Source organism: Lucilia sericata, unplaced genomic scaffold, assembly GCF_015586225.1.
Source record: "Lucilia sericata isolate MDLA Ls3-8-SP2 unplaced genomic scaffold, ASM1558622v1 Contig000880F_arrow, whole genome shotgun sequence".
NCBI classification, from domain to species: Eukaryota; Metazoa; Arthropoda; class Insecta; order Diptera; family Calliphoridae; genus Lucilia; species Lucilia sericata.
This window is the reverse complement of record NW_023994870.1, coordinates 147,709-175,380: the sequence shown is the minus strand read 5'-3', so window position 1 is coordinate 175,380 and position 27,672 is coordinate 147,709. Positions and strand designations below refer to the sequence as shown.

At 29.6% G+C, this 27,672-nt stretch overlaps 1 protein-coding gene across 1 annotated transcript; it reads left to right on the top strand.

Moving 5' to 3' along the window:
- Positions 1-362: 362 nt before the first annotated feature.
- On the top strand, positions 363-27,237 carry LOC119608763 (neurogenic protein big brain). Its single transcript, XM_037963321.1, has 5 exons — positions 363-1,038; positions 2,713-2,879; positions 3,841-3,967; positions 21,635-21,842; positions 25,068-27,237. Exons 1-5 carry the CDS (start codon positions 851-853, stop codon positions 26,439-26,441), a joined length of 2,064 nt encoding a protein of 687 aa, XP_037819249.1. The 5' UTR covers positions 363-850; the 3' UTR covers positions 26,442-27,237.
- The last annotated feature ends 435 nt before the right edge of the window (positions 27,238-27,672 follow it).

The window sequence follows — 27,672 nt, the reverse complement described above, 5'->3', positions numbered from 1 at the left end:
CATAGTGTGGTAGGTTTGCCGGTAAATAGGCTCAGGTTGTTTTCGTATTGTTCTTTTTGGTGGTGAGTTTTATTCAGCGTTTTGTTGTTTTTGTTTTGCCTGTAAATGGGCGAGTGTGTGTGTATGTGTCTCATTTCATGCAATGTGTGGTTGTTTTGTTTCTTGTCATGTGCATTTCACTTGGCAAACTAGTGGGTTTTTTTCTCAATAGCAACAACAATAACAATAAACAAAAGCCAGGCAAGAAGAAGAAGAAGAAGAAGAAGAGTATCATCATCATCATTGTTGTCGTCGTCATCGACAACATCACCGGCTTGAATGCAATCGCAGGCGTTACAATTCATTCGTGTTTGTTACTCGGTTAAGAACGGTTGTTATATCCATCAACTACTACTGACGCGGGTGCTACAGAATCATTTTTATAACGCATCAAATAAAATTGAAATTATTAAAGAAATTTTATTCGAATAAAAGATCATTTTAGTGATTTGTGACAGAATAATTAAAATTTCAAAAAAGTAAATTGCACATTTTTAAAAAAGATTTTGTTGTGTGTGTGTCGCCACATAATAAAAAGTGAAGCAAAAATTTAATTGAATTTAATTCAATTAAAAGTGAACAATTTATAGTGTTTTTTTGCAAACATCCCCCCAAAAAGAATTGAATTAAAACAGAAATATAATACAAAATGAATTGTTAATAAAAGGCAATAAATACTTTAAAAAAAAATTAACACATTAATTGTAGTGTTTTGAAAAAAAAAAGTTTTTAAAAAGGCGGCCACAAGTAAAAGACTTTTTTTAATTAAAATTTTCATACTAAACACTTAAAGTAAATTAAATTTCTCAATATGGCGGACGAAACTTTACACACTATACCGTTAGAAAACAATATTGATGTTCATATTGTTACATTATTCGAACGTCTGGAGGCCATGCGCAAAGATACTCAATGCAATGCTTTAAATAATCGTCTCTCCAGCACTTTACAACCGAAAAGAAGCATGCAGGCTGAGATCAGAACTTTGGAATTTTGGAGGTGAGTTATGCTTTTGATTAAGAAATTTTTATAAGGGTCTCTGCAAAACAATGCAGCTGTTTGATTTTGAGTTTTTGATTCCTTATCTAAAGATTACAATGAATTTGTTTGTTTATTTATTATTTTCCTGTTAAAGTTTTACTTTTTGTTTCTGAAAGTCATGTTTATTTTTGTTGAGAATATGATGACACCAACGCTTTCGTATTATTTTATTGGTTAAGTCTATAAAAATAACAAATATTGTGCAGATGTTTTGTTGCTTTAAAATATTCTTTTTGAAAAAAAAAAACTGGGGTTTATTTGCTGAAGACTACAGTTAAAGGAAAAAATTGTTAAAGTTTGGTAAACTGAACTCTAATTGTTATTTTTGTCTGAACTCTAGTTGGAACTTTAGACTGAACTACAGTTTGGGCCTTAGTTTGAACTATAAATTGGGCTACGAACTATAGTTTTGATATAGTCTGATCTATGATCTGGGCTTTAGTCTGAACTATAGTGTGGTCTGGACTGAAGTCTTAACTATAATCTAATCTGTAGTAAGAATTGAATATTTTGAACTATAGTGTTGGCAAATGAATGAACTATAATCTGGACTATAGTCCGAACTTTAGTCTGAACTAAAGTGTGAACTATTGTCTAAACCAAAGTATTGAAAAAGTCTGGATTATAGTCTAGACCATAGCCAAGACTATATTATAAATTATAATCTGGAGTATAGTTTGAACTATTGCCTAGACTAGTATCTGAACTATAGTTTGAAAGGAACTATAGTCTGAACTATGGTGTTGACAATAGTCTGAACTAAAGTCTGGATTATAGTCTAAACTATAGTCTGGACTATAGTCTAAACTATAGTCCGAACTATAGTCTAAACTATAGTCTGGACAATAGTCTAAAGTATATTCTGGACTATAGTCTGGACTAGAGTCTGGACTATAGTCTTAACTATAGCCTGGACTATAATTATAACTATAGTCTCAACTATAATCAGGACTATAGTCTTAACTATAGTCTGGACTACAGTCTTAACTATAGTCTGGACTACAATCTTAACTATAGTCTTAACTATAGTCTGGACTATAGTCTAAACTATAGTCTTGACTATAGACTGGACAATAGTCTGGATTATAGTTAAAACTATAGTCTGGACTTTAATGTGATTAAAAGTCTGGACTATAGTTTTAACTATAGTCTGGACTATAGTCTAAATCATAGTATGGACTATAGTCTTAACTATAGTCTGGACTACAGTCTAAACTAGTAGACGACTATAGTCTAAACTAAAGTCTGGACTACAGTCTAAACTATAATGAACTATAGTCTCAACTATAGTCTGGACTATAGTCTAAACTAAAGTCTGGACTATAGTCTAAACTATAGTCTAGACTATAGTCAAAAGTATAGTCTGGACTATAGTCTGGCCTATAGTCTTAACTATAGTCTGGCCTATAGTCTAAACTATAGTCTAAACTATAGTCTTAACTATAGCCTAAACTATAGCTTGAACTATAGTATAAACTATATTCTTAACTATAGTCTAAACTATCTGGAGTTTAGCCAAAAATATAGTCTGAATTTGTGTATGCTTCTCTTTTACAAACTACACTGTAAAAAAAATTCAATTGTAACACATTTTATTAATTGAATCTCTTTTAATCTTTCCACTTTTTGCAGATCCATTATTAGTGAATGTTTGGCATCATTCTTTTATGTTTTTATTGTATGTGGTGCAGCGGCTGGAGCTGGTGTGGGTGCCAGTGTCTCTTCAGTATTGTTGGCTACTGCCTTAGCTTCTGGTTTAGCCATGGGCACCCTGACACAATGTTTTCTTCATATATCGGGTAAGTACAATAAAACATAATGGAGAAAAACAATAACAAAAAACACTCTTTTAAACAACATACACTGACAGACTAAAAGACAGACATTGTCAAATTTCAAGTGGGGTTGTTGTATAAATGTTGTTGTAGGTTTTTAAACTGTTGTGAGTCGTGTTTTTTTAAATCATAATAGATTTCTTTTTAGTGCGTGGGAAAATGGGGAGAAAAGTTTCAAAAGAATTTTGTATGCGTTTTTTTATTATTTTGGGGAGGGTGTCGTCTTTGTCACTGGTATATGTGTATATAAACAAATGTGATAAAGTCTTAAAGATATTCATATACATATGGGGATTGTTTTTTGTTTTTATTGTTGTTATTAACAAATTTTAAACATGTGTTGTTGATATTTTGTTTTCTTCTTTATTATATTTGTGGTTTAATGTTTAAGAGTGTTAAACATGAAATTAATTGTTTCATTTAAAAGATTATATTTGTGAAAACCAAATACATAATAATGAAGTCTTGAAAAAATCAAAATACGAAATTTTGATTATGGCTGGGTAAACAAGTAAATTGTCAAGATTTAGAGTTACCACACGAATTTATGCTTCCTAAGCGGCAACACTGTTGTAATAATAACCTTTAACAATATTTTATTAAATTAAAATTAAACACTTTTTCTAAAACTTTTAGAAAACTCATTAAAATAACAATTAAAAACAAAATAATCTATTGTAAACCTAATAGGCTCTCCAAAAAAACTTTTACAGTTTATTTTTCTATGTTAGAAAAGCTCCTAATAACACATTTTCACAAAATTAACAAACTTTAACACGTCGTCTATCTTCCTCACCCCGACAGCACCAAGTGCCAAAAAACAATTTCAATTATTAACTTAAAAAAGTGAGAAAAATCTTCTACCTTTCCCCCTGCCCTAAAAATAACATAAATTCTAATATATATTTTATCATTCTATTAACAGGTGCTCATATAAATCCAGCCGTAACATTAGCATCCTGTGTAATACGTAATATCTCACCCATGCGTGCTTGTATGTATATAACGGCCCAATGTGGTGGAGGTATTGCGGGAGCTGCTTTACTGTATGGGTAAGTTTTTCGAAATAAATAAACTACATAATAATTTTGTTTACTGAAACATGAAATGAAATAATAAAACTTTCATAAACTCTATATAACCACAAAAAAAGGAGAAAGGGTTTAAATAGGGAAATTTAAGAAAAAATATGCAACAAAATTATTTAAAAACGAAATGTACAGAAAAAAAACTTTGACCTCAAAAAATTTTTACAAAAAACATGAAAACATTATTTAATATTTATTTAGTTATACAGTCATATATAAATTTCTTTTTATTTTTTTCAAGTTTTCTTTATTTGTGATCTTTTACGGTTAAAGCAACTGTTTTAAAACACAATTGGTCATACCAGCGTTAAAATTTAATAATACAGCGGTTTTTTATGTTATTGTTTAGGTGACAACATTGTTTGCTTTGTTTTTATTTACTTGTTGCTACAATTACCGTTAATTGAGTGAGTTGCCAGTAGGTTGTAATGGCACAAGTGGGAAGTTTTTTTTGTTTTGCTTAAGAAGAGTTTTTAAAAGCAAAAGTGAGAGAAAAAGTTAAATGAATAATAAAATAACATTCTTTTGTTGGTTTTTTGAAAGTTTTTCTGTAAATTAAAGAGTTACCAGTGTTTTAAAATTGCTAAATAAAGTTTTGTTTTGGATTGTTAAGGCAAAACAGAGGAAATGATCTGAGCAAGAGAAAATACCAATGTTTTTCAAGTCTCTTTTGTATGATAAAGTATTGCCACTAAGTTTTAATAATAGGAATTAGTTTTTAAAGGATTTTTTTTAACAGATTTTCATTAATAAATCGTAAAAACTTTAAAAAATACTATATAATTTTTAAAATATGCTAAGACGCATAGAAAATTGCTGAAGACAGGAAGGTTTTTGTCAAAATAAGAGATTTTTGAAGCAAAATGTGAGGAAAGCAACTGTTAAAGATAACAACATAGTTTTTTTAATCGAATTTTAACATTATTTGGTGGTATGTAAGGGTTGCCGGTGGGTCCTATTGCAGGCGTACTTTTTTAAAGACTTTTTACAATGAAATTATGAAAAAATTTAGAAAAAAACTATACAAAAGTGGAAAATATACAAAAATCTATTGAAAAAAGCTAAACATAAGGAAATTTTTTTGCTTAATATTACATTTTAAATAAAAATTGTTGAAAAAGTCAACTGTAAAAGAAAACCTATTTGACAGCATTAAAATGTTGCCAGTGGGTTTGAATAACGGGAATAGATTTCTTAAGGATTTTTAAAGAAATTTATAAAAAAAAAACTGTGAAAACTTTAAAAATATGAGAAAATTTATTGTAAATTTACCAAAATGTTTACACAATAGCTAAAGATTGAGAGTTTTTATACTCCATATGACATGTTTAACAATAAAGGGACATAAAGTCAACTGTGAAAGAAAACTACAAGTTACTCTGTGTTTTTAATACCATTTGACAGTGTTAAAGTGTTACCAGTGGGTTTAAATAATGGGAATAAGTTTTAAAGGGATTTTCAAATGAAAATGATTAAAAAATCATGAAAAAAAACTTTTTAAAAAGTAACAATTTATATGGGATTTTACACAAAAATGGAGGGAAAGTCAACTGCAAAAAAGGCTTTTCCCTTACTTTAACTTTGTTTGACGGTATTAAAGTGTTGCCAGTCACTTTGAAAAGCGAGAATAAGTTTTTAAAAGATTTTGAATTAGAAAACATTGAATTTGGGAGTTTGGTTTGCTAAATAAGAGAATTTAAAGAAGAAATGGAGAAAAAGTCGACTAAAATAGAGAACAACAGTGCTTTCTCTGTTTTAAGAACGATTTTTTCTTCAACATATGGTTTCGACAGCATTGAAGGGTTGCCAGTGGGTTTTAATAGTATTTTAAAAGCAAAATTATTAAAAAATTGTGGGAAAAATACACCGTTGGGTCATTTTTAAAACAAATTTAGTGAAAAACTTTTCAAATCTTGAGAAAAACATTAGAAGATATATGTAATATACGTTAATGTACAATTATTTAAAATCAAACTGAAGAAAAGAATGAACATTTTGAAAATAGTTTTAAAAACATTCTACAACTTTTCCCTTAAAAATATTACAATTATTTTTATGACCTGAAAATTATCTCAAAATAATTTAACTTTTGTTTACGCTTTAACTCTCTCTTTCTCCTTTGTAAAACAATTTACATTGCCTTAAGGCAGTTTTAACGCTGCAATTGTGTTTGTGTTCTGGTTTCTTTACGCATTAATCCTTTAAAAAAAATGTTGAACTTAATTTTTCAGTATCTTCTTTATACTTTCAGAAAAAAATCGTATAAATTTATAAGCTATACATAAGCTGTTACAATCATACAACTAAAGATTTTTTTGTATATATTTTTTTCTTTAAAAATAAAATATGTTAAAGTAAATATGTTTTTGGCAGCTGTATTTTGTATAAGCCAAATGTGCTACTTTCATTTTTTTGCTTCCATATAAATTTTTGTGTAAAATTATGTTTTTAGCTTAATTCTTGTGGTGATAAAAAGAAAACATACATACTATATAGAAATGTTAAAAAGAGTGAAATGTAAAAGGGTTTTAAATAAAGACCAAAAACCACATACATATAATATTTTACTACTTCCTTTTAGTTTAATAAATCATGAAATTTAAATCTTACTCTAACTACCTGCTCTAGTTTTTGAAAAAATCTATTATCCTTAAATATTATTTGGCATCCTGTTTGCTTAAATCTATGATATTCTATGACCTCTTAAAAAAAGCAGCTGCTCTAGTCATCTCATTATCTTTAAACACGACAATCTACTTTAAAAAATCTCTTACAGTTTAGTTTCATTTTCTTAAGAGTTTACAAAAGGATCTTTTATTTTTCCTATAAAGCACATATCCTGTTCAAAAGATTTCTTTACTACTATATTTGTGTAGGTGCTTTGTTAGTTGTCTAATACACCCCGATATTATTTTGTGTTATGCGTAAATTTTTCTTTATCTAGTTTTCAACTATTTCTTTCTACCTGCTGCTGTCTTGATCCTTTTTTCCTGTAAAGATCCTTTTAATGAGTTTCTTTTTTTTTCTACCATCTTTTTAAGATTTTTTTTGTGAAAAAATCTTTGTTCTACTTTAATACTTTAAGTAATTTATTAAGCATGTCTGTCTTTTGAAAGCAAGATTTTTTATTTGATTATAAATGACTGTTGTGTACCATCTGTTTTTGTGTCCCGGCTTACATCTAGAGGAATTTGTATATAATGTGTTTCTTTTTTAGTGTTTTTTTTGTTGAAATGTGTGTCTTGTGTTTTTTGTTTAAAGTCACGTTACGCTGACCATTCTCAATAGGGTTTGAAATGCTAGGTATTCTTTTCTTTACACTTTTTTAAATCTTTTTTTTTTGATATTTAAAATGATCAGCTGCCATTTTCTGTTGAAAATATTTTAGAAAACAGCTGTTAGTTGGTTGTTTTTTAATAAAATAATTTAGTTAGTTTTGTTTGTAAAAGGAAAATCAAACAATTTTTTGAGTTTGTTAAGATTTGAGAAGATCAACAGATTCGGCAATTTTACTTGCTGAAGTTTTGAATACAGAAATATCACTCTTCTCTCCTCTTCCCTCTATCATACATAATAAATAAATTGCTTAAGTAAAATTGCCGAGTCTAAATCTGAGATTAAGTGCGAGTTCTTATTGAGAAACTTTTTGATTTTGAGGTCGAGTGAAGATCAAAAGTTGCTCAGTGTAGGCCGGCACTAACTCTCGGCTTTAACAATTATGTGCCGGTTCACACAGGGAAACTTTTGAAACAAAAGTTTTCCTGTGTGTACCGGCACTATGTAGTTATAAAGCAGTGCTGTCAATTGTGCTTTTTTTGTACACAAAACTTTTATTAGCCCTGTCTCAGACTCGGCAATTTTACTTGCCCAAGTTTTGATTTTGTAGGAGAGGGGAAGAAACAAAAATATCATGCTGCTCTCCTTTCTCTTTCTTCCACAAACTTAAAAACTTGCGCAATTAGAACTGCCTAGTCTAAAACAGGGCTTAAGTTTGGATTCACACTGAGCAACTTTTTAAAATTGAGGGAGCGAGAAAATTAAAAGTTGCTCAGTGTATGCCGGCACTAACTCTGCTTTAACAGTTATGTAGTTATAAAGCAGTGCTGCCAATTTAGCTTTTTTTCTACACAAAACTTTTGTAAGTTTCAGGCTCGACAATTTTACTTGCCCCAGTTTTGATTTTGTATGGGAGAGGAAAAGGCAGAAATATCTGTTCTCCTCTCTCTCTCTCTTCCACAAACTTAAAAAATTGCGCAAGTAAAATTGTCAAGCCTAAATCACTACTTAATAAACATGAACATTTTACTGAATTTGTTGAATACTCTGTTTCAAATTCCACCACGTTCCTTTAAAAAAAATCATGTTTAAAAACCACTTTAATCTTCACATATGTTAAAAAATTAAGTACATTTTTACTTAAAATAATGTGTTAAAAAAAGTACAAGCTGATAGGAAATTTATTTTTTCCTGTTTTTAATATTCAACATGTGGTATCCTGCCAAAAACATATTTACAAGTATTTAAGTTAAACATTTTTTTTTAAGAAAACACTTGAAAATAAACATAATGAAAACATTAAAATACTAAATAAAAAGGAAACTAACTAAAATAATACTTAAACTAAATTAAATACTTAAGTAATAATACTTAAATACTTAAGATTTATTATAAAAATAACAGAAAAGTACTTAAGAAGTACTTTTTTTATATACAAAAGTATTTTTTGTGTTTTCCTATGAAGTTATAAAAAATTTATTATCTTTAACTATAAATCTTTATCTGAAACATATTTTAAAGTTTTTTCTTTCTTGTTTTTGTGAAAATATTAAATATCCTGTATTTAAACGTAAAACTCATTAAGCATTTCATTTCATTAAATAATATCTAATTTCGTTTGTTTTGGGTTTATAATAAAAATTTTTTTTTAATGTTTATTGGTCTGAGCACGTTCCATTTTTTAACGTCCTGCTGTTGTTTTTTTGTTAAAGCCAACACTACTATAATTATTAAAGAATTTCTTTCTTTTGATTTGTTTTTTGACCAACAAAAAAAATCACGAAACCCTTTTTTTTGTTGGTTTGTTAATATGCAAACCGCGCGGTAGGTTCAACATATGCGCGCATGTGTAAAATCAACCACTTGGCCGCGGCGCTTATCTGTTTGATTCTTTGTTTTATTCCTGATATTTTCGTGGTGTTTTGTTTAAGACCTTAAAAACAAAAATATACTTAATTTGTTTTGGCTTTTTTCGTTTAAACGTGATTTGTAAGGTATATTTGGTTTGTAACTATGGTTGGTAACATTTTTAATGTTTTTTTTTTACAAAAATCGTGACTAAATTTTTCAAAAGAAAAGATTTTTTAAAGAAATTTCATGACTTATTAGCTTACTTTTGCTTTTTGTTATTAATTTCTTTTAATATTAATATTTCCGTTTCAATTTCCCTTGAATTGCCAGCGTTTAACAAAATCACACTATGGCAACACTGTAACCCAATGCATCTCTGTCATATTATGTTTTGATATTAAGTTGAATTACTAATTCGCCATAATTTTAACCCGTATTATAAGAACTCTCTCACAACGTTATAATGATAAGTCAGTACTTTTTATATAGCGATCTACGAAGAAGTTATCCAGTCATGTGCTCAGATATTCAGTTTTCAGTAGTTAGTTTCTTGGAAGTTTGCCATCAGTGTTGCTGATGATATCTACAAGATATTTAGATCAAAAAGATGAAGATCTAACAATGAAAAGGAATAAGTTCTAGAGTTTCACTCCTCATGCTCTATATTTGTTTGAAACCGTTCCTCTGAATCCCTGTGAGTTAACACTTGAAATACACTTACTGAAGAAGCTTTAGGCCCCCTATCTCTATAGAATCACTCTATTGGATCTTTGTAGTTCTACACATTGTTTCATGCGCTTGTTTTTCATTCAGTCTATTCTAGTTGGGAGTTGAGACCATTATCTCCAGAACTATTAGTTCTAGAACACAAGATTGTAGCTATTCTAGTTGGGTGTTGAGACCATTATCTTTAGAACTTGTTCATTGAAAGCTTTATGGAAACGCTTTTGGAACCAAGTTTTTTAATCTATTGTTTGAATTCATTACCCTCGAAACTAGTTCCCGAGAAGCTTTAGATAATCGAATCGTTTCGAACAATTATAGAACTAGTTCTTCAGCGATTCTGGTTCCAAATTGTTTAATTTAGGACTAACGCCTTAAAATTAGTTTAGAATGACAATAATCTTCAATAGAACGGATTCCATTAGTAATGACGACATCACCTAATATCAGACATACATATTTAAGAATCTGACGTAGTTCTAGAACTGATTAAACCTAACGAAATTGCTATTAATTCCACAACTATTTCTAGAACTCTTGATTGTTGCCAATACTTGAACTTGTTCGAAGTTAAGATCAATTATTTATATTCTTCCATCTCGACATCTTCAGAATTGGTTCTTTGAGAACGTTATGGAGTCGACACTAGTTCTAGAACTCATGATTGTTGTCAATACTTGGACTTCTTTGAAATTAAGTCATCTTCAGAATTGGTTCTTTGAAAACGTTATGGAATCGACACTTCACTTCTATGCAACGGTTCTGGGTCTTATTCCTTTGAATTTATCATCTTTGGAACTAGTTCTTAGAAAACATAATCTATTTCTTCTGAACAATTATAGAACTAGTTCTTTTTTCCGCGATTTTTATGCCAAATTCTTAAATTTAGTAAGTAGTAGCAATGTTCCATGTACGGGTGCCAAATGTAATGGCGACATTACCACTTCCGAGGTTGCTGTTCTTAAATCCGAAATTCTTATATTTGTATCCATTCTGGAACTAGTTTTTAGAACAAATTCTTGAAATATCAATGTTATAAGTTCTAATATGAATTACTTCTGTTCTAAAATCTGAAGTACTTCTGTTTGAAACCATTCTGAAACTAGTTTTTAGAACCAATCTTTGATATATCGATGTTATAAGTTCTAATTATCTATAGGGTTTTTATAAATTCGTTTATTACTTTTATTTTAAGTAACCAGACTTGATTTGCTTTTGTCCCTGCAAGACATTTTCCTTAATAGCACTAACTTCTGCATATTATACAGTTTATATACCTTTTGATCATTTTGTATAATATTTCTTGTCGTTAACTCTTTTCTCTTACACTACCCCTAAAAATGGTAAAATTATAAAAGAAAAAAAAAACTTGAATAATTTCAAAAAACCAAAACGGATACTTAAAATCAAGCAAGCATACGAAAGACAAAAAAAAAAAAACATATTGAGAAGTCATCATCATGTTAGGTTTGACTGTCTGTCCATTTTGGAAACAACGGCTTTAAACACGTGTTTAAATTTTAAAATTCAGGTTTGGTTTTTTTTATTATCATCTGCTTAAACAAACGAGTTTAATTTGATTCACCGAAAAAACCACCTGCTCCTGTGTAAAAAAAAAACATTCAAAACAAAGGAAGAGTTATAATAACAAGGGCTATTGCGCTGTTGTTTCATTTGTTAACCTTAAAAAAACAGAAAAAAATCATTTAGGACTGTATAAATATAACTTAAAGTAAAGTTTATTACAAGAAATATGTATTTCTTAAAGATTTTTTTTAAAAAGATTAACATCCTTTAATTAAAAACTGCTGTACCATTAAATATTATAACATGTAACATAAAAATGTCAACTATGTATGCCCAGCAAACATATTTTCCAATAAACCTAGATTTCTTAACATTTGTTTTATAATAATAAGAAAAACTGTTTAAATAAACCTTAAAAGCTTAAATAACCTTTTTAATAACAAACGTCTTAGAAAAATATTAACAAATATTGGTTTTATTGAGAAAAAAAAACTCTTCTAAAGGCAATATTTTGCAATAACTGAGTTTCAAATATCTACCAGCAAAACTAATCCTTTAGATCAATAGATGTTTGCCAAAAACAGAACTAAAGTGTGAATTGGTGGTAATATTACAATGACAGCACTTGAAACGGTTTATCATTCGTTTTTTTTTTCTATATAAAAAGAAAATAAAGTTTTCCTTGTTCAAACACTATTAATAATAATCAATTTCTCGTACATCAGTCAGACATATTTTTTGCAATAATTTCTACCCCTTTTTTTTGACATTTAGATAAATATTATTTCAGTTTGCTATTTTATGACACGAGTCTTAAAAGAGTTTTATTATTTGCAACTTAAACCGCCATTTATCTTAAAATGCCATAATCCTTTTTTTTATCAAACTCTTGTTAAATATTGTATATATATAAAAAATCTGTTACAAATTAAACCCAAAAATATTGCAATTATTTAAAGGGTTAGTTTTTTTGCTACAATTCACCCAAAATAAAAATCTCAAAAAAAAAAAAACAAGGTCATATAGTTCAATATTCTTATGCCAACTTGCAAATTTATGGTCCTACTTTTACATTGCTGATATTGTTTTGCTGTCTATTGTCAACTTGTCTTAGGCCGGGTGCTTGTTTTGGTGTTTAGTTGGCCGCAAAAAAAGGGTTGTTAAACGGCATGTGTCAGGCATGGAAAATTTACATTTTGAAATAGTACAAATTTATAGTAAAAATGGTACTTCTTTAGGATTTACATTACTAAACTTATTTTTGGCAAGACTATACTAAAGACTTGACTATATATTAGACTACAGACTAGGCTATAAACTAGACTATAAACTACACTATAAACTATACTATAGACTAGACTATAGTCTACACTATAGACTAGACTATTGACTACACTATAGACTAGACTATAGACTAAACAATAGACTTGACTAGACTATAGACTACACCATAGACTTGACTATAGACTAAACTATACTATAGATTAGACTATAGACTAGACTATACTATAGACTAGACTATACTAGACTATAGACTACATCATAGACTAGACTATAGATTAAACTATACTATAGCTTAGACTATAGACTAGACTATACTATAGACTATACTATAGACTACACTATTGACAAGACTATAGACTACACTATAGACTAGACTATAGAGTAGACTATGGACTAGAATATTAACTATAATATATATAGTCTAGACTAAACTATAGACTAGACTAGAGACTTGACTTTAGACTAGGACTCTAGACTGGACTATAAACTAAACTATAGATTAAACTCTAGACTAAACTACAGACCATAATAGAGGCAATACTATAGACAAGACTTTAGATTAGACTATAGACGCGACTATAGACTAGACTACAGTCTAGTTTCTAGTCCAGGCTATAAACAAACTATAGATTAAACTGTAGACAAAACTACAGACTAGGATAGAGACAATACTATAGGCAAGTTTATTGACTAGACTTTAGACTAGACTGTAGACACGACTATGGACAAGACACTAATTCTATATTTGTTCAAAACGAATCGATTATCTAAAGGCAACTAGTTCTGAAGGTTTAACAATAGATTAAAAAACTAGGTTCCAAAATGCTTTCAATGAACAAGTTCTAAAGATAATGGTCTCAACACCCAACTAGAATAGCTACAATCTTGTATTCTAGAACTAATAGTTCTCACCTCCCAACTAGAATAGCTACAATCTTGTGTTCTAATAGATATTTGCCAGATTTTAAAATTTTTTTACTCAGATATCTAACATTAATATTGCAGAAGGCATATTAAATGATAAGAATAAATCTAAGAAAAGACATCTCGAGAATAATTGGCAATAAAAGAGCAAGAAAGGCAAGAGAACTCGGGGAAGTTAATCTGACGAAGACTGAATGAAAAACAAGGGCGTGAAACAATGTGTAGAACTACAAAGATCCTATAGAGTGATTCTATAGAGATAGGGGGCCTAAAGCTTCTTCAGCAAGTGTATTTCAAGTGTAAACTCACAGGGATTCAGAGGAACGGTTTCAAACAAATATAGAGCATGAGGAGTGAAACTCTAGAACTTATTCCTTTTCATTGTCAGATCTTCATCTAAATTTGATCTAAATATCTTGTAGATCATCAGCAACACTGATGGCAAACTTCCAAGAAACTAACTACAGAAAACTGAACATTGGACTGGATAATTTCTTTCGTAGATCGCTATATAAAAAGTACTAACTTATCGTTATAAAGTTCTTATAAAACGGGTTAAAATTATGGCGAATTAGTAATTCAACTTAATGTCAAAAGTTTGAAAGTTAGGAAAAGTATCGAAAATGTATAGAAAAGTATTAAAGCACTTAATTTTCCATGCCTGGCCTGGTGTTCATATTTGCAAGTTGTAGTAAATTTAATTGATTTATAGGATAAATTTAAAAGATAAAGAGAATTTTTTTACCTATTAAAGCAACAATAAGTTAGAGTGATTTGATTTGTGATTTACTAATTACAACAAAAGTTTCAAGGTTTGGAAAATGTTGTAAAAAACCTGGAAGAAAATCTAACAATATGACTTTTTTGCAATATAATTGAATTATTACAACACTGTTTTATTTAAAGAGAAAGTTGAATCTAATTTACCAATTAAAAATGTTATAAAGTTTTAAAAATGGAAAATATAGAAGAAAATATGTCAGAAAATAATTATATATAATAGTCAAAATGCAAACTTAGAGGACTTTTGGAAGCCTTGACATTTTTTCGTTTAAAAGTCGGCCTGTTCATCTCTTAACTACAAACCTTCAGTAGGTTTTGCAAGTTATTAAAATTAAATGTCCTTTACAGCCCCCGATCATAACGAACACTTAAAACGGATTAGTTTAGTTACAAAATTTACACGGTTTTCAAAATTTTTATTAATTACTTTATAGCAGTTAGTTTTTTACAACTAATTTGCATATTTAATAAAAACATTTCATAAAATTTTGCACACCCCTCCATTTTGAAATGTTATTATAGGAAAAATTAAAATATCAAGCGTGCAAATAACGATTGATCATTAATTTTCAACTGTTGGCAAATTCAACAAAAGTGCAAATTTGCAAAAATATGTTAATGATTTTGAAAATTTGAAATTAATTTTTAATATTTCAGTGATTTGTCAAAGATGAATAGAAATGTCAAAGTTTTTACAGTTTCCCTATGAATTTGCATTTAATGGCAATTTAATAGTGCAGGGTGGCAAACATTTTGCAAAGCATTATGTTTTTTTTTTGAAAATAATTTGCATATTTTATAAAATATATTTTGCACACTTGAAAATTATTATTATTATTGGTTAAATATTAACTAACAACCATGAAAACAGCAATTGATTTTGCATTGAAGGAAAAGGGCAAATTAATTAACTCTATCTTTTAGAGAAAGAAAATTTATGCTAATGTTGTTTTAAAAACAATAAAATAAAATTAAAACATTTTATTTCTTCGAACTGTAGGAAATAACGTGAATTGCATTAATGTTTACATTCACTGGAAATTGATGACATGTTAATAAAGTAAGAGTTGCCAATGAATTAAAATGTTACGGGAGTATTAAGGGAATGAAAACATTCAATATAAAGCAAGAAACTAAGGCAGTTTAGAAAATAATGAGTTAATTTGTTTAAAAATTAAGAAAAAACAGAAAAATCTATTAATATTCTATTTTTTAACCCATATATTTGTTATAAAATTACATTTTCTTAATAAATTATATAAATATGACATTTTAAGTTTTCTTTCAATTAAACCAACATTATGACCTTTTAAATTGATTTCAATTTTTTTCAATTCCAATAAAAAAAATCTGTTAAAATTTAAATTTTAACAGTAAAGCTACCTGTTGTATAGAAATTACACACAAAATTTAACCCATATGTTAATTTTTTCTATAAAAATTATACAATTTCCTCAAATGTTTGCATATGTTATCAAAAAAACAATTAACAATTAAGAAAACTCTTGCTTTTTCGAAAAAAGTAACGGTTAACAAGTTGTAATGCACCCACAGTTCTTCTCCACCACCCTCTTTACAACAGATCATCATCTCAAAACTTATACTTTTACATATAAAAACATTTGGTCATAAATTTTAACATAAATTTGAATGTGATATTTTTTTCAAACATATGACACGAATATAAACGAGTGACTAAAAAAGTGCAGCAGACACAAGAATAAATAATAAAAATTAAGTGACACTTATAAAAAGTGTCACAAGTAATAAAATAAAAAAAAGTATCACTATACATACGTAAATAACAAGCATAGGGAGTGATTTACCCACTAGAAAGTGTAACACAGTGTGCAACCCCTATAATCATGATTGCAACAATCACAAGTATTATAAGCAAACACAGAAGAGTAGAGGGGTTAATTCAATTTGTGATTCTTGCGGTGAAATTACAACAAAACCACGAAATTGTTTTTTCTTGCAGTGATCGCTTTGTTCCTCCTTTGTTTTGTATTTTATAACAAGGAAATAATTTACATGACACATTTACATGTTTGGGTCTAGAACGGTAGTAAATAATTTTCGTTTTTTATTGTTATTTTTTTAATATTGTTTAATGCCTAATCAATTGATAGGATTTCGTTTTTTTTTCTTCTGATTAAATATGATAAAATATCGATAATATGAAGGTTTTATTTGATTATTGACATTTTGGTTAAGAGGATTTTTTTCTTGCCGATAAACATTTTTTTTGCATATTTATGGGACACTAATGCTAATATTAAGTTTTTTAAGCAGAAAACAATAAAAAATACCCTTAAAAGTATGCTGCATTAAGTACTATTATTGTAAGAGTAAGTTTTTAAGATTTATCTGAAAAATTCTGAAATTTGCTTAAGAACTGAAATCTTAATTCTAGTTTAGTTCTAGTTCAGTTCAGTTCTAGTTCAGTTCTAGTTCAGTTCTAGTTCAGTTCTAGTTCAGTTCTAGTTCAGTTCTAGTTCAGTTCTAGTTCAGTTCTAGTTCAGTTCCAGTTCAGTTCTAGTTCCGTTCCAGTTCAGTTCTAGTTCAGTTCTAGTTCAGTTCTAGTTCAGTTCTAGTTCAGTTCTAGTTCAGTTCTAGTTCAGTTCTAGTTCAGTTCTAGTTCAGTTCTAGTTCAGTTCAGTTCTAGTTCAGTTCTAGTTCAGTTCTAGTTCAGTTCTAGTTCAGTTCTAGTTCAGTTCTAGTTCAGTTCTAGTTCAGTTCTAGTTCAGTTCTAGTTCAGTTTTAATTCAGTTCTAGTTCAGTTCTAGTTCAGTTCCAGTTCAGTTCCAGTTCAGTTCTAGTTCCGTTCCAGTTCTGTTCTAGTTCAGTTCTAGTTCAGTTCCAGTTCAGTTCTAGTTCAGTTCTAGTTCAGTTCTAGTTCAGTTCTAGTTCAGTTCTAGTTCAGTTCTAGTTCAGTTCTAGTTCAGTTCTAGTTCAGTTCTAGTTCAGTTCTAGTTCAGTTCTAGTTCAGTTCTAGTTCAGTTCTAGTTCAGTTCTATTTCAGTTCTAGTTCATTTCTAGTTATAGTTCAGTTCTGTTATAGTCCTATTTCAGTTCTTCTAGTTTACTTCTAGTTCAGTTCAACAAACCAATACAAGAAGTTATTCATTTAGTGGGAATGATTCTCTCCCAAAAGATAATAGTGAATCTCTTACTATAAAACATGTTGATTATGATGACGACCGCTGACGACAAGCGACAAACGAAAAAACTCAATTTTTTTGTCATTTAATCAAAAAAAAAAATAACCATTATGTTATCGTATCATAATGTTTAATGGTTAAAAAGAAACTTCAATTCATAACAATTTTATAACTTATTTAACAAATTATGCGTGTGAAACTTAAAACTTTAAGAATTGATTTAATTTCCTAAAAAAATACCATACTTTAAATTTGCTTTAAAAAACTGTACTGTCCGGCTTATGTACTTAAATGCTTGATTAAACTTTAAAATCTTTTTTATAACCGAAAAAAGCAACAATTGCTAAAAGACACCCTTATTTTCAAATCTTTTAAATATATTAACATAAAATTTAAATAGCTTTAAAAATCACTTGTTTTTATTGACAAAACTTAAGTAAATGAACCCCTTTTTTTGGGAAACAAAATCAAACATATTTTAAGTAAATAAAATTTACATTAAATGCCTCATTTAACTTGAAAAAAGAATTCAAAATTTCCAAGATAAAAACATTTACACAGATAATAAAATACAATAAAGATTTTGGGAAAAATAAATATTTTCTTTAAAGCATGACGCGATACATTTCAAAAATCTATTGTTTTGCTAGAAAATTGGAAATCAATTGTTTATTATTAAGTGTGAACACATTATAATTAAATATAAATTTAGTAATTATACTTTATGGTCACATATAAGGGTCCAAAATGTATATGAAACAATTTTGAGCAGCATAAAAAATTTTAAACTAAAATTGGCAAAGTAATAAATTTACGAATTTACCAGAAAGCAGGAGAAATAAGATTTTGAAATTATGACATTGTTTTATTAAATACAAAACTACACCCCTTAGAAATTCTCTATGGACACATGTTTTTTGAAAATTTCAATTAACTGGACAAGTGCGTTTTTTTTTCAAATTAAAATTGCCAAAAGTAACCAAAAATGTTTAAACATTGGACCTTCAATTGAAAATCATAAGCGTGTTAATCTGATTAATTGTTCTATAACTAAAGCATGATCATGACAATAGATTCGTCTGGCTGGCGGGATGACTGACTGACTGACTGCTTGCCTGGCTGCCTGCTCAAGAGTAGGGTTGTTAATAAAAATTTAAAACAGGATGTATTCATTTTCAACTTGTGGTTGTAGTTTTAACGGTACAATAAAGGTTTCAATTACAAATTAAACAACAACAACAACTACCACTACTTTTCATTTTTCTTGTGAAAAAAAAGACAACCACTTATGTCTGATACTTTATTTTATACTTCTCTTCTCAATAACTGAACACATAAACAAAATATCACATGTCAGTTTGATGTTACAGAAGAAGAGTAAAAAAAAGTTCATTGAAAAGACAAAAATGATTTTGAACCGTAAAAAAAATATTTTAAGATCAACTTCTGGGTTGTTTGCTTAAGCAGGTGGTTGCTTTCGAGAATAAAATGTATCTAGATCAAAAATTTCATTAAAAATATAACAAGGTTCAATAATCTTTAGTTTTAAAGTACATTTTCTAGATATTTTATTATTTTAATGACCTTTTGAAAATCATTGAACTTTCCTATAATTGACAACAGGTTAAAATCATAATTGTTAATCATTCTGTGTAAATGTTTAAGTTCCTAAATTTTCATTGTCCTTTTGAGATATTCCTCATTAGAACTTTCTTCTCTTTTGATCTTTTTGAAATATTTTTAATCTTATAAAAGTTAACAACTTGTTAATCATTTCCTGTGAATGTTTATCTTATTCACTTTCTATCTTTTCCAAATTCTTGATTATATTTTAATCTACTGCTATCAGTTTATGTGATTGTTAAATCAATATCGAAGTTTACTATTTGTTAATCATTCTCTATGAATGTTTAACCTTTAAAAAAGTATTTAAAGTTGCCTATTCTTTATATTTCATTCTCATTTTGAAATATTTTTTCATATAGACTCTCTTCTCGTTTGATATTTTCCAAATTATGCTATCATTTTGGGTGATTATTATAATATTATATAAGTTAACAACTTGTTAATCATTTCCTGTGGATGTTTAAGTCCCAAAATGTTAATTAAATCTAGTATTTCAATTTATTTCATTCATCGTTCTAAATGTTACTCTCCTTTTCTATCATTATTAAATTCCTGATTTACAATTTAATCAAGTTTTACACACAAGCCTTGTTTGCTCATTCTTTATATAGGGTTATCATTTAGTGTGAATGTTAACCATTTATCTGAGAAGTTAATAATATGTTAATTATTTGCTATGAATGTTTATCTTTAAGAAAACTTTTAACTGTTTCCCTTACTTCTATATTTGAAATATTCATTAGGAATAATAAAGCAAACAAGTTAAGGTGTTAATCATTCTCTGTGAATGTTTTTCTTTAAGAAAAATTTACTTTTAACTGGCTCATTTGCTTCTTATTCTTTGCTGAGTGCGTTCCTTTACTAAGTAAACAATATGTAAACAAGATAAAGTTTTTCAATAGTGTTTTTCTTTTAGCTCTTTTTTGCACTGTTCTTTAAGAAATATAAACTTTATTCTCTACTTAAGCCACTGTTTCGCGATATGTTTAATCCTTGTTTTCATTCCTTCTTTTGTTATTTTAATCATTTAGTGTGAATGTTACTCTCAAAAGAAAAACTTAATCTTTCACAGTGAATGTTTAACTTACTTTTAACTGTTTTTTTTTTCTTCTTTGCTTTCAATTTTGCTGTTGACCTCCCTTTTTAAACAATAACAATTTATAAACAAATTTGCAAATTTAAAGCCATTTGTTTTCGTAGTTGTTGTTGTTGTTTTGAACAACCTTTAATCAAAGTAAATGATGTTGCAGTCAGGTCCATTGTATGTTGATTATATGACCGTGGGAAAAATGTACCATCTTCCTTTCCTTTCACATACATATATACAAACTATAAAGAGAGTGATGAGAATGTCAGGGTTAGTGTATAAAGTGTTGGTAGTAAAAAGTGGCTAACTGAAGTACCTTTGACATTAGTGGCGTTCAGTGTTGGCAATTGTTAAAAAGGATGTTGCCAAAAAAACATTTCTTAAAATGTTGCGATAGTAGGGAGCGGATTAGATAATAAGAAAATAAACCCATGTCGAATAACTTTAAATGTCGTTCTCTTCCTCCTTCCCTTTTCATGTAATAATTCGAAAATTACATTATTAAAGCATGATTACAAGAAGAAGAAAATAAACAAAAACAGCAGAAATTTGCTAAAATGTTGCCACACCTAAGTTGGTTTTTTGCTTATGCAAAGTATTGCCATCTAAAAGTTTACTTACAATGAATACCCCTGTTATTTTTGTGGGACTTTGCTAAAGTACAAAAGTTCAACACTTAAATATACTTGTTTCAGTGATTTGTTTCTGTGCATATTGTTGTAGTTTTCTTCCTTTATTTTGTTATTTTTGTTGTTGTTTCCTTAACTGACGAGGTCTTATTAAACTTTAGTTTTTATGCCAAGTGAATGTTTGTACGTTAGCTGGCGCTGCTTAAGCTTCTGCTAAAGCCTCGGCAGCAATTTGTATACACATGTATATAGAGATGTTTGTTGTTGATCATGACGTCTTACAATATGATTGTGTTGATGATGACCTATACCTTTAACAAAAAAAAAACCTCATGGACTTGGCAAGGAATCAGAAAAATGCAAAAAAAGAGAAGATGGTGTTATGATGTGAACCTTTTTTTTGGGCAGCAACAAATTTAAGCAAAAAAAAAACTTAAACAAAATCTGTTCACACATCATATGCTAAAGTTTTTATTTCAGTTTTTTTTGGGAAGTTAGTACCAAGTGAATTATGAGAATTTTTAGGATTTTTATCATTGACTTGACTTTACTATGTTATTAGTGTTGTTGCTGTTATCCCTTTTAGTCTGGTGTGGTTGTTGTTAAATGATAAATCTCATATTACCTGGGAATCAAACTTGGGAAACAAAAAAGGTTAAACTCCTTAGTGACCTTAAGAGATTTTTCAATTTTTTTTTTTGTAATTTTAATTCATAATATTTTAATTTTTATATAATTTGTTTCTATTTCTTTTTAGTGTCACCGTGCCTGGTTATCAGGGTAATTTACAGGCGGCCATTTCACATAGCGCCTCTTTAGCAGCCTGGGAACGTTTTGGTGTGGAATTTATTTTAACATTTGTTGTTGTTCTGACATATTTTGTTTCAACCGATTCCGTTAAAAAAGTTATGGGACATTCAGCCTCCGCCATAGCAGCCGCCTATAGTGCGTGCAGTTTTGTCTCGGTAAGTTAAATATTTGCGAAAAAAATCTGTTTTTTACGAATTTTTTTTTTGTAATATTTTAGCATCTTGTAATTTGTGTGTTTCGTTCCAAAACCAAAAAAACACCTGCTGTTTTGGTATTTTCTTAAACAACTTGGTTTTTGTTTTTTTTTGGTTCATAATAATAATATTGCCAGCAATTTACTAAAGATTTACTTTAACATCTCTCTCGTTAATGTTGTTGAGCTTGTAAAGTCTTAAGGTTTTGTTTTTCTGGGTCTTTAGGTTGTCATATGATTCCCATTTTCATTATAGACAGACAGCCAACCAGCCAGCCAGAGACAGACTTCAAAGGCGGCTTTATTTTTGTATTTTTTTTTATACCTATTTAACATGATGTTTCATTGGGCGACCTTCAATAAAAGTAAACAATTTGGTTTAAGAAACAAAAAAATTATCCTTAATGACCTTAAGATTCATGACAGTAACTAAAAATAGTTAAATTAATGAATTTATGGTCATAAATTAAGCAGACGCTATAGTATTACCAGCAAAAAAACGTTACAATCAAAATTAAACTGCTATTAAGTAAATAACGATATGGCAGCTCTTTTTATAACCGAAATAAGACAACTACTTCTTGGAGCAGTGATGCCTATTTGTTACAAACTTTAAATAATCTTCAATAACCTCTAATTTCTAAAATAGTACAAAATTGACTATAGACTATAGTCAAGACTATAGACTAGACTATAGACTAGACAATAGACTAGACTATAGACTGGACTATAGACTAGACTATAGACTGGACTATAGACTAGACTATAGACTAGACTTAAGACTAGACTTAAGACTAGACTATAGACTAGACTATAGACTAGACTATAGACTAGACTATAGACTAGACTATAGACTAGACTATAGACTAGACTACCGACTAGACTATAGACTAGACTATAGACTAGACTATAGACTAGACTATAGACTAGACTATAGACTAGACTATAGACTAGACTATAGACTAGACTATAGACTAGACTATAGACTAGACTATAGACTAGACTATAGACTAGACTATAGACTAGACTATAGACTAGACTATAGACTAGACTATAGAGTAGACTATAGACTAGACTATAGACTAGACTATAGACTAGACTATAGACTAGACTATAGACTAGACTATAGACTAGACTATAGACTAGACTAGACTAGTATAGACTAGACTATAGACTAGACTATAGACTAGACTATAGACTAGACTATAGACTAGACTATAGACTAGACTATAGACTAGACTATAGACTAGACTATAGACTAGACTATAGACTAGACTATAGACTAGGCTATAGAATAGACTATAGACTAGACTATAGAGTAGACTATAGACTAGACTATAGACTAGACTATAGACTATACTATAGACTATACTATAGACTAGACTATAGACTAGACTATAAACTAGACTATAGACTAGATTATAGACTAGACTATAGACTAGACTATAGACTAGACTATAGACTAGACTAGACTAGACTATAGACTAGACTATAGACTAGACTATAGACTAGACTATAGACTAGACTATAGACTAGACTATAGACTAGACTATAGACTAGACTATAGACTAGACTATAGACTAGACTATAGACTAGACTATAGACTAGACTATAGACTAGACTATAGACTAGACTATAGACTAGACTATAGACTAGACTATAGACTAGACTATAGACTAGACTATAGACTAGACTATAGACTAGACTATAGACTAGACTATAGACTAGACTATAGACTAGACTATAGACTAGACTATAGACTAGACTATAGACTAGACTATAGACTAGACTATAGACTAGACTATAGACTAGACTATAGACTAGACTATAGACTAGACTATAGACTAGACTATAGACTAGACTATAGACTAGACTATAGACTAGACTATAGACTAGACTATAGACTAGTCTATAGACTAGACTATAGACTAGACTATAGACTAGACTATAGACTAGACTATAGACTAGACTATAGACTAGACTATAGACTAGACTATAGACTAGACTATAGACTAGACTATAGACCACACTATAGACCACACTATAGACTAGACTATAGACTTTACTATAGACTAGACTATAGACTAGACTATAGACTAGACTATAGACTAGACTATAGACTAGACTATAGACTAGACTATAGACTAGACTATAGACTAGACTATAGACTAGACTATAGACTAGACTATAGACTAGACTATAGACTAGACAATAGACTAGACTATAGACTAGACTATTGACTAGACTATAGACTGGACTTTAGACTGGACTATAGACTAGACTATAGACTAGATAATAGACTAGACTATAGACTGGACTATACACTTAACTATAGATTAGACTATGGACTATACTATAGACTCGACTATAATCTGGATTATATACTAGACTACAATCTGGATTATATACTAGACTAGACTAGACCATATTAAAGACTAGACTATAGTCTGGACTATAGATTCTGCACTAGCTTATAGTTAGGACAACATACTGGAATATAGGACTAAAGGCTAGACTAAAGTCAGGACTATAATCTGTACTATAGACTAATCTATGGTCAGGATTATAGACAACCTTAGTCAAGTCTATATACATGTAAGAACATAGACTACACTATAGTGAAGACTGTAAAATAGGTTTTAGTTAAATCAATAGACTAAAGTTGAATCTATATCATGAAACCTTAAATTGATTCCACAATAATCCCCTTGTAAATATTCAAAATAATAACAAATATTTAACAAAATGACTGATTTCCAATTTGCATCCCCTAATGACATTTTTCCAAAAACAACAACAAATAAAAACCTGATTTGAACTACTAGATAAAAACACTATAGCTATTTTTGAAAAGAACACTCTTTGCACCATGACAATTTTTGCACAGGTTTTCCTGAATTGTTTACCGAGAACAAAGGGAAAAAATAAAGTGCGTAGATGAAAAAAAAAAACCTGCAGCTGTTTGCAGGTACCTGCTTTTAAATAATGAATGGCAAATGAAAGGAAATCCAACACAATTTTCAGTAAAACGAGAAACTGTGGGAAAATCTTTAGGCAGCTGTTTAGGAACTTAAACACAACAACACATACAGATTAAAATAGATCCTTTGTGATTTTAATAGTAAATTATAGATCCTTTTTGTAATGTAATGTTTCATTTTTTTCTTTTATTCTTCTCAAATTACAGATGCCATATTTAAATCCTGCACGCTCATTGGGTCCATCTTTCGTTTTAAATAAATGGGATAATCATTGGGTGTATTGGTTTGGTCCTTTAGTTGGTGGCATTGCTTCGGGCATTGTTTATGAGTTTATTTTCAATACCAAACGAAATGCTCGCCATATTAAGGCCTCCATGGATAATGAATCTTCTTCGATTAATTCCGAGGATGAATTGAATTATGATTTGGATATGGAAAAACAAAATATGCATGGCAAATATCCGGGAACTTTCCAGAGAGCACAAGCCGCCAATACGGCACCTACCCAAAATCCTGCTACTAATGCAGCAGCTAATGGCAATTACTGTCAAAATCTCTATACAGCACCACCCAAATTTGATCAGGCTGAACCATTATATGGTGGCACTCGTTCCATGTATTGTCGTTCCCCCACCTTGACACGCACTAATTTGAATCGTTCGCAATCGGTTTATGCTAAAAGTAATACTGCCATTAATCGTGATATAGTGCCACGTTCGGGTCCTTTGGTGCCAGCTCAAAGTTTATATCGCATGAATGCTCAACAGAATCATCAGCAACAACAGCAGCAGCAGCAACAGCAACAACAACAGCAGCAACAACAGTCTTCTCATTTGCAAAATCAGAACTTACAAAATCAATTGCAACAGAGATCGGAAAGTATCTATGGTGTACGCACTTCGACCAGACAAAATCAACAGCAACAACAGCAGCAACAACATCAAACTCAAATGCAACATGTAGGACAACTAATGCCACACCCACAACAACAACCACCACCACAGCAGCAGCAGCAACAACAACAGCCTCCACAACATGCCACACAAGACAATTCTCAAGGTTTCCAGGCAGTTTATGGCACCCGTCACAATCCTAATCCCATGGATGGTAATACGAAATACGATCGTCGTCCTGAATCGGTTTATGGCATGACAGTACCCCGTAATCGTGGCCAATCTGCACAATCAGATGATAGTTCTTATGGTTCTTATCATGGTTCCTCAGTAACTCCACCCGCCCGTATACCCAGCACAGAACCACCAATGTTGTTGTACAATCCTCCTCCACAACCAAATCACAATCAAGTGTCTTCCACAAATCCCTCAGCCATGAGAACACAATCGGAACGTAAAGTTTCGGCGCCAGTAGTATCATCACAAGCCTCCTCAGTAACCTCCACAACTGTGGGTCAATATACCACAAGTCAAGGACCACCACAGGGGCCACCTTCTTTACAACAACAGCAACAGATGATGGTACACCAACAACAACAGCAGCAGCAGCAACAACCACCTCCACCTCATCCCCAGCAGCAGCAACAGCATCAACATTACGGCATGTTGCCTATGAGATCCAATTGAAAAAGGCTTTCCTGGAGCCCGGCTCTAAATGAATGTGCGAGAGAAACATCATTGTCAATTGTACTTGAGAAGTTTTCCTTAAAAGAGACTGAGGACAAAGAGGAATAGTTAAAATAATCGTTAAAAAAAAAAACTTTCACTAAAGTGTTTCGATTCCACAACACTAAAGGAATTGAAACGAAAAATTGAATAAATTGTCATGACACTTTCAACTGCTCTTTCTCTTTTAGCATAAAAATAATACATTTTTTAAAAACAATTGACAATAATGTTTATAAAATTAAAACTGCAAACACGATGATCATTTCACTACACTTTCCACTACCTTAACCCTTTAGGGGAAAACTATTTATATAAAGTCTCAAGAGTTTATCAAAAAAAGTGTTCAGTTTTAATATTACATCTCCAAACGCCCAAAACAAAACAAAAAAAGTCTTTCGAATCTATAGGCCTTTACAGCCCCTAAACTACATAGATTATAGTAATGTCCAAAGGAACTCTCATTCACTAATTAAAACCTAAAAACTGTAGTATAACAATAATGCAAGGTATCAGCGTTTAAATATTAAATCCCTTCTTTTAGTTTAGTCCAACTTTAGCATTAATAAAACAAACAAATCAATAACATTTTATAGAAACGTTATGGAATGGAACCATTAACCTTGCAAAAGTCATTTGTTTAACCCACAATTATACATATACTAAAACCCATAGTTTATTTTAATCATAACCTTAAAATATGAATTTATTCTTAATATTAAATCATAATATTGTGCAAATATGTATGTAACAGCTTTTTTTTTTAAAAAATAACACAAATAATTCATAAAAATATTTGTCCAATTCACAATCGGCATTGTATTGTTGTATGTCATAACAATAAACAATTACAATATACAACGCTACCATGCCCATTGTAAAATGGGCAATTATATGTTATAAAATTCTAAAATAAATGCATTTATTTGTATAATTTAAACCAAGTTTAGACTGACTAACGTTTTCCTTTTTTTTAATATAACTATTTAACTTTTAAGTAAGTTTAAGTTTTCTTAGTTTCTTTTAAACTTAAGCTTAAAACTCTGTCACATTAGTTGGATATTTTATTATAATTTTAGATAGTTTTTAATAAAATGTATGTGTAAATAGTAATTATTTTTATTATTATATTAAGTTTAATTAATTATAATTATGTTTCCCTAAGAATTGTATGTAAAAATTAATATAGTTA

What these genes read in the sequence shown, in the direction of transcription:
- LOC119608763 (XM_037963321.1), top strand. Translation starts at nt 851, where the DNA reads ATGGCGGACGAAACTTTACACACTATACCGTTAGAAAACAATATTGAT. An exon ending in AGAACTTTGGAATTTTGGAG is followed by an intron (nt 1,039 to 2,712) that starts GTGAGTTATGCT and finishes CACTTTTTGCAG; the next exon opens with ATCCATTATTAGTGAATGTT. An exon ending in GTGCGTGCAGTTTTGTCTCG is followed by an intron (nt 21,843 to 25,067) that starts GTAAGTTAAATA and finishes CTCAAATTACAG; the next exon opens with ATGCCATATTTAAATCCTGC.